Here is an 8,638-nt window from a genome sequence, read left to right as displayed (position 1 = left end):
CCTCAAGATTTTTTTTGCATAAGTTTGAAAAAACAACAGATCATAAGTTTAGGATAAATTACTTATGAATTTAATTTTCGAAGTGGCACTAATGACAACACTCATACTGAACATAATTCCGCTTGCATAGACTGATTTTGGAGATCAAGCAATAATTGCAGACGGGCTTTCTGAGGTCCCACATAGCTTTTCTGATTTCCTTTTCTAACTTTCAGAATTTAGTAAATTAGCATATGGTCCATTGATACTTATGTGTAGACACTAGTCCCTAGAGGCAACTATTTTTGGTTTTAAATCTGGGCAAATGCAGTCCCAGAAAATTCCGAATGTGACAAACAAGAAACAGGTGTTGTAAACAAGTCAATGCTACTAAAAATACAAACTTGCAGAAACAAAGATACTATTCTGACATGGTTTTGCACATAAGACTGACATGGTTTGCACATAACACTGGCATAGCATGTTTCAAGTACACATATATATGTCAGAAGGTGGGGGGGGACATACCATATTCTGTCCCCCCTGGTCGAAAAGGTGGGGGGGACATGTCCCCCCTATCCCCCACCAAATTGCACCCATGCAAATCAATATAGACAGATTTACTAACTTCCTGCCATAATTATTCCCCAGTTTTGGAAAAGCCTGGGCATGTACCCTGGAAAATGCAATGACTGTTTGATAGACAAACAAACATGTCCGTCCCCTCCAGGTTACAATCAATGTTGTTATCATGGATGTACCTGATTTAAAAGGGCATATAATGACAACAAACCCATTCAAATTTGGCAAACAGATCAACTGAAAAAGCAATATTTGCTCTGATTATGTAATAGACCTCCTTACCACCACCATCTGCTGCATGGTTAGTGGATGCTGGGTTGATGATGGATTAGGAGCAGGTGTGGTTATCAGTGAGAGGTTGTTTTGTGCAGAAATGTAGTGCATGTGAAAAGTAAACTTGATTTTTTAAAATTGACTTCTTATAGTTACATATGATTAGAGTTTGATGTTTTACATCATCAAAATCCAGCAATTCTGTGTCTCCAAGCAAATGAAATGGCTCATTTGAGCTGCGAGTGCTCTGTGAGACACACCTGCTGAGTTGTTCTGCTCTTTGTGTCACATACCATCACGGTGTAGATGAGATCAGTGACTGTTCAGCCATGAAACTGCTCCTGCTGCATGACCCTTTGACTGGGGAGGGACATGGGGAACATGTCTGTTGGAAACTAGAAAGTTTTGGTTATTTTTAGGATGCATCACAACAGTGTCTGTGGGTATTTTTTAATACAATTTTAATATTTAATTTTATGACACTTGGTGACCAATATCAGCGCACTGACAAAACATAATTGAACCTCTTTAAGTGCCTTCTTCCAGTGACAAATGTAAGGAATAAACAGCTTCATTTCAATGAAACAGCTACAGTTGAGCTCTTAGCACTGACATAAAGCACTGTCAGAAACCTCCGGGGGTAGTAGTGCTGCTTGTGCTGGTTGATGCGACTCCACCAAAACAGGGCCCTAAATGGTGTAGTGAGGTTAAGGGTCATACATGCACAAGGTTACATCAAGAGGTAGGAAGAAGGCAGCAGGGGATGGCTGGGGCCAAAGCACTGAGGTCACAGCTTGGGGTCCTGACAGAGGACCATCTCCATCTCAGCACGGTACAGTTTCCCTCCATCCGACAGAGCCATGATGCTCTTCTTGTACCCGACAAGTCCGTTTGCATCAACATCCTGTCACAGAGGTGGATTTACAGTGAAAAGGGTCAGTGTCGCAGTGATGCACCAGGTAGTTATTCCAGCTCTCTTCTATAATTTGCAAGTCAAAAAGTAACCAGACCTGATCTGTCAATAAGCTTAATATTGGTTACCATGTTATTCTTCTCACAGAGGTCCTTCAGCAAAGCATCCAATTCCTGCTCATCAATATAGCCGTTACCATCCTGAAGAAAGAGGAAACATGGAGGTCTCAATTATCCTGAGAGAAATTCAGGCTTATCAAAGCATTTAATTATCTAGGAAATGAATAATAAGAAGTAAATACTCATTAGTCAGTGCATTGTGGGATTCATTGGCTGAGTGCTACCAACCAACATAGTAAAGGTGGCAAATTGCAATATAAGCATGAGCGATCGGCACAGTGTAGATGACTTTAAAAGGTGGAAAGTCAATGAACTGAAACTTTATTGTAAGTGCCGATGTCTCCATGTTCATGAGAAACGCCAAGATGAACGTACTGCATTAGCATACAGGGCAGTAACTATCAATTTGCCATGTGTTTTAACTGCTAAGAACCCCGTCACACAAAGCAAGAATGTGCAGGAATCAGGCAGAATCAGCCGGAATGGGAAATACAACCCAAACCTTGAGGTGCAGTCGGGAGGGACAGATAGTCCCTCGAGGTAGGACCGGGTCGACCACATGGAATGTGGGCAGATCTAGTCTGGCCTGAGTTTTGCACACCTACACAACCGCAGACCAAACATTGTTGGACAACAGCACAGAGACTGTCAGACTGCACCAGAAACACAAATAAAGCACCCAGACTGGTGGACGATGCGCTGAGTGTTGTAACTCACTCACTCACCCACTCATACACTGATCTACTCTTCCACTAGTCCTGGCTCACTAAAAACTGTCTTCAGTTGAACTGTAAAAACACTGAGACTCTGATTATTGCTCCAGAGCAGAAAATTACTTTGTGAACCACCTTGGTTCTCTGGGCTCCTCTGTTTAGTCGAGCATCGGAAATCTTGGTGTTTGGTTTGATTAGTAATTGTTAGCCAGTAATTGATAGACATTCTAGACTCTTGGTCAAAAACTGTTTTTGAGAAATATTGCCAAGTTGAGGCCAATTTTGTCTAAGTCTGATCTGGAAGTTGTGATTCATGTTTAATTTCTTATCGTTTAGATTACTGCAACTCGCTTTTTACTTGTTTTAATAAATCTGCCTTAAATCATCTTCAAATGGTCCAAAATGCTGCAGCGAGACTTTTAACAAGATCTAGTAGACGGACTCACATTACCCCCATTCTATCCTCCCTGCACTGGCTTCCTATCAAATTTCGTATCGATTTTAAAATTTTGGTTTTGACTTTTAGAGCCTTGCATGGTCAGGCCCCCAAATATGTGTTGGATATGTTGAGCCCTACATCTCTGGTCGCTCCCTTTGTTCCTCGGAGCAGAACCTCCTCACAGTTCCGAGAACCCGCTTTAAAACCAGAGGAGACTTATCCTTTCAAGTTGTGGCTCCTAAACTTTGGAATAATCTCCCTCTGTCCCTTCGTGCGACCGTCTCTGTGGATTCTTTTAAAAGGCAGCTAAAGACATTTTTGTTTGGTCAAGCTTTTAGTTGATTGTTCTCTTAATCACTGTTTTTTTTTAACATGGTTGTGTATTTTGTTTACCTTTTGTAAAGCACTTTCTGATTTTTATGTGTAAAGGGGGGGGAGCTTCCCTGACCGGTGTCTGCCCTGTGCTATGAAGCGCACCTGAGGCTGTACCGGAGGTGAGTTCACATGTATATTTACAGTGTCATGGGCTGGCGAAACAGTTCCACCATAATTCCTCTGACAGAGTTAGATGGTACACATGTCATAATCTGTGTATTACGGGGATGACATCCCGTTTGGCTGCACTGTGGGCACTGCGCCTCTGACGCGCACAATGACGCACTGACTCGCAGTGACAGACGGTGCTTTTGATTTGATTCTGCAATGTTCATGTCTATTGCACATGATGAATGTGTGCCACATACATTTTGCATATCAACATATCCTTTGCAATCCCTGAAAGAGGATCCAGTGGAGGTGCACATACGTGGCAGAAGTGGTTAAGCTGTTATGCTGTTATAATGTTGGTGAGAACCCTGACATGTTGTTTCACTGTATCCTGAGTATAGTGATAATAAAGGCATCTTATCTTATAATTAGGCATTAAAACAGACAGTTCTGCCTCCAACATGATTATTTGAATAACAAGAAAGATACTGAAGTAAACTGGTCCAAAAATAATCTATTACTGCTACATGCTACTGCTATTATGATCAGTACACTAAACAGTTTTGGCCTGCAATTACAGGCATATGCAGAATCGCCTTTGGTGTAACATATGTGCACAGTAGTCAGTAAACAAAGGACATGGATGTACATTTAAAACAATGTGCTGTTACTGAATTCCTCACAGCTGAGGGCTGCACACCCATGGACATTCATCGATGAATGAGTGTTGTCTATGGTGACGCCTGTGTGGATGTCAGTACAGTCAGGAGCAGGGTCGGACTGGGAACAAATTTTGGCCCTGGCATTTTTCCTCTGGACCAGCCCACTATTAGCCCGACGAATCCACCCCCAAACACGCACACCCACCCGTCCATACCGAACCCCCAATGAACAAATACTATACACCTAAACACCATGAACACACACCTAAACACACACTTTCACTGTCATTTCACCTTGATCATAGTACAAAACAGAAGCAAAAGCACACAGGTGGAAAAAAGCTTTTGTGTCTCCAAAGTGTGTGAGTGAGTGAGTGAGTGAGAGAGAGAGAGAGAGAGAGAGAGAGAGAGAGAGAGAGAGACAGAGAGACAGAGAGAGAGAGAGAAAAAATAAAGGTAATATTTTGCATGAACATTACTGATTGGAATGGAGGCAAAAAAGAAGCTTGAAAAACTTAAATTAAATAATTTGACTAACTAATAACACCAAAACCTTTAAATTAAATTGGTTAAAATTAATTAACAGTGTAGAGGACAAAGCAAATTAAGTATACAAAACCACTTAATTAAATGCGTTGCTAAACTTGGGTTTGTCTGACTATATGTATCTTGTGTGTACTCAGTGGCTGAGTTAGAATTTCTTTAAAAAACATGCAAATTGCTATTTTAGGGTTTTGTTTTGTTTTTAAACTGAGCAAATAATTTGTTTTAGAGTGTGGAATACGCCAAAGAATATTTCACTTCTGTGAACTGATCCTCATAACGTGTAAAGTGAAATCAAAATGCCAGAGGGGCGGGAGCGGCCGCCTGCTCTTCCTGCAATCTGATTGGCCACCCTGTATGCTTCTCCAATTGTCATTGGCTGTTGGTCATGTCAATCATTGTGCTCGATGTAAGTCACCATTGTGTGATCAAATGGAAACAAAACTGAAACCTAGAATAAGACTGCGCCGTGTATGAAACACTACAGAACTTTTATTTTGACACAAATTCAGGAAGTGGTTCTTCAGCTGTGCTGCTGTAGCTTCACCGATCACGGACTTTCCTCGTGTTGACAGCAGAGCGCGGTTCGAGAACACTGTATTTCCATAATCTTTATAAATATGGGAGGGCTGGCCCGCACACGTGAAAACGTGCAGCGGCCCACCGGGCAAATGCCCAAAATCACAGATTATCAGTCCGAGTATGGTCAGGAGGTGAACACAGAATCTGAAGGGTGAAAATCTCGTCACAAGTCTGCATGACCAGACCCGTAGATGGAGTAGTTCTCATACAATTTTTGGGACACAGCAAGACTGTCTTCTCCGACCGATATGTGGACACTTGTAAAACCTGCACCCATACAAGTGCGTTCGTCCTTAAGACGATGCAATTCGTCAGCATGACAATGCTTATCCACACACGAGTTGACAAACACAGGATGTATTGCAGAAGCTCAAATGTTGAGATATTTTACCACACACACTGTATATTCCGGATCTCACGCCCTTTGGCTTTTTCATTTTATTCAAGTTGACATAACATCAGAAGGGACACAGTTACACTAATAATTCAGAAGTGCAACCAGCTGTGCATCGCTGGTGTAGAGAAAAGACACCTGATTTCTTCACCGACAGGATGCAAAAACTTCTCTAGCATTGGGATGAGTGGAAAGGTGAGCTGAATATGTGGAAAATGAATGACATTTCAGTATGTGCTTGTTATTGAAATAATCACGTATGAGGCAAAACCTTTCAGCTGATCCTCATAAAATATAAAATTAATGCATATTTGTTTATACTATATCATACACATTTTGTCCAGTATATATAGCATACCCATACACAGAGAGAAAATGCTCGTTTCACCTTATCATAGAGGGTGAAGAGAGCTTCAAACTCGTTGTCTGTGAGTGTGATATCCTGTGAGAGAGACACAAATAGAGCAATGAATTGTTAAAAACTGCTGGTTATTTGGACAGAGCAGATAAAGCTCCATCATATGCAGAACTGATAATATTCCCTGTAGATTATAACTGGGACTACAATTGGGTTAATCCTGGTAAAATGGACTAATCATCTGTCCAAAAGGAATTTTAGATCTACTCTAATAAGACACAGTGCAAACACTCGCAGCATATAGACACATTGCAGGTATTTTTCAATCATGAAACAACAAAGTGGTGTGTCTTCTCCTCCCTATGCATTCTCTCAGGAGTATTTTCTAGATGATATGATAATATGATTTTTTTAGTGACTGATCTAAATGCAACATATTCAAAGTAATTACAAGTACAGAATATTTTTTTATTTGAATCATTTGATTCAAATCAAATTGTAGAAACATTCAGAATAATCTGCTTCCAAATACATTCAATATGAGTGGAAATGCATCACATTTCACAAAACAATACAGCTGAGGACGAGGCATTTGTTTTAAAGCCCCATATGTCTATTCACTACTGTGATGGCATGTAATCCTCTTGTAGTGAAACCATTATTGTAAATGCTGATTCCCCAATATGCAGTAACCTTTGTACATCAAGACAGGATTTCAGTGTTTAGTGACTGAGAGATGATGAGATGAGATGATGTTTAGTCTGGGATAGAGTTAAAAATGTCAGAGCTTTGTGTATAAACTCTCACCTGGAACTTTAGCAGGAAATTTTCCTGAACAGGCAAGAGCCTGCAGTAGAACAAATAAGGTTCAATCCACTTAAATTTATAGAGTGCAAAATCATAAGTCATTTCAAAGCACTATAAATAAGTAACATCTAAACCTTAGCCATCCCATGAGCAAGCACATTTGTTGCAACAATAAGAGCAAACTCCAGTTTTTTATATATTTGTTACAGGGAGAAACCTCAAGCAGACCAAACACAATGGGGTGACACATCGGTTTTGGCCACACAGACAGAACAGAAAGCACAAAACAATACTGACAGACATGTAATGGGAAAGTTGCAACTGAGATAACCAAATATAGCTTTCCGTGTGCAATAGCAGGATTAACAGACACTCAGGTACGCAGTTTTTGGACAGCAGCATTATTTTTGGTCATTTTGCTTCTGTACATAACCATAATGTTTTTAAACTGAAGCAATCGAGATGTGATTCAAGCATGGGCTTTAAGCTTTAATTCAAGGGGTTTAAAGTTGTAGAAGAAGAAGTCAGTCCAAGACCCACTTGGCAATTCTATGAGATGCAATGTCCGTTTCCACTTTCAGTGGTCCTGTTGTGTTCTAGCCGTCCCAGGGAATTATGGCTTGACCATTACTTATTAATCCAATTGAGAATAATTAGTCTTTGTGACAGCTAGATTACAGCAGGACCATTGAAAGTGGAAACGGACGTTACAGTCTCATGGAATAACCCCATTGGTGCCACAGGCCATAAATAATTGGACAATTAACTGACAGGTACCATAGCTTCACTGCCAGGTGTAGCATGTTCTCTTTTGCTCCATGGAAAAATAATAAATACATTTTGTGGAAAACTGCACAGATAAAAGGTCTGGAATAGATTCCAACTGTTGAATTTGCATTTGGTAGCTGCTCATTGGAACTCTCAATATAATATTAATAACAGTAGGTCAGGTCTGGGAGCATGCACTGGTGCCACGTGTTTCCACATCTACCATACCATGGAACCGCTTTGGATTATGGATGGCGACCAACCTGGCAGGCAACCAGTCCATCCTCACCTCTTGAAAGTAACCAGCCACAGCCAAGTGAAATGCGAGTATCCCCTTGACCTTTCATACCCACTGGTCTCCTCATCAATGAGACACCTGCATACTGGATCATGTACGGATAAATAAGCCACATGTCCAAAATGGCAAAGGTGACATTCCCTCACAATTCAAATGATACTACCCATCTATACTCCATACTACTGCAACAAGTACGACTACTAATATTAACTACTACTACTACTACTACTACTACTACTACTAACAGTGCTAAATTTGTTCAGTGTTGTCAAATAATTGCCACAAAGTGCATTACAGCATGTATAAAAATTAGCAACAGAACACAAGACAAAACTATTTTATAGCACAGTCATACAAAAATATAAATCATAAAAAGAAAAGAAAAATTAATACCCACAGCATTACCAGCAAGATGTCTGTCCATTATGCTGCGTTTACACATAACGACAACAAGTCACGAATGCCACGAAGTACACATTCTTGACTGCTGATCACGAATGTGATGATTCGGGGCAGAGGCGTCAGGTGTCCTCAGGAACTGCTGCAACCTGTTACCACACGTTATGATTAATGGCACATGTTGCTGGAGAATTATCAGGAACCATTACGCACGGTCAAGAATAGTGTTCAGCGTTGTTGCGCGCTATTGCGCGTAACAGCGCATCGTTAAGTTCTGTCATGTTGTGAACGAGGTGAATTGTCTCCACACACACACCCATATT

The 8,638-nt window shown here is 40.7% G+C and overlaps 1 protein-coding gene across 1 annotated transcript in view; it reads right to left on the bottom strand.

The window, feature by feature from the left end:
* Nucleotides 1–999: 999 nt before the first annotated feature.
* Nucleotides 1,000–8,638, bottom strand: part of LOC117502614 (calretinin-like) — a 53,373-nt gene continuing 45,734 nt past the window's right edge. The window contains exons 8-11 of the mRNA XM_034161674.1: nucleotides 6,851–6,890; nucleotides 6,074–6,127; nucleotides 1,876–1,947; nucleotides 1,000–1,738 (exon numbers count right to left, since the gene is read on the bottom strand). Coding sequence (XP_034017565.1) covers nucleotides 1,622–1,738; nucleotides 1,876–1,947; nucleotides 6,074–6,127; nucleotides 6,851–6,890 — 283 coding nt within the window. The 3' untranslated portion in view covers nucleotides 1,000–1,621. The remainder of the gene's footprint in view (nucleotides 1,739–1,875; nucleotides 1,948–6,073; nucleotides 6,128–6,850; nucleotides 6,891–8,638) is intronic.

The sequence above is a fragment of the Thalassophryne amazonica genome, chromosome 2 (genome assembly GCF_902500255.1).
Source record: "Thalassophryne amazonica chromosome 2, fThaAma1.1, whole genome shotgun sequence".
NCBI classification, from domain to species: domain Eukaryota; kingdom Metazoa; phylum Chordata; class Actinopteri; order Batrachoidiformes; family Batrachoididae; genus Thalassophryne; species Thalassophryne amazonica.
This window is presented reverse-complemented; position numbering and strand designations above follow the sequence as displayed.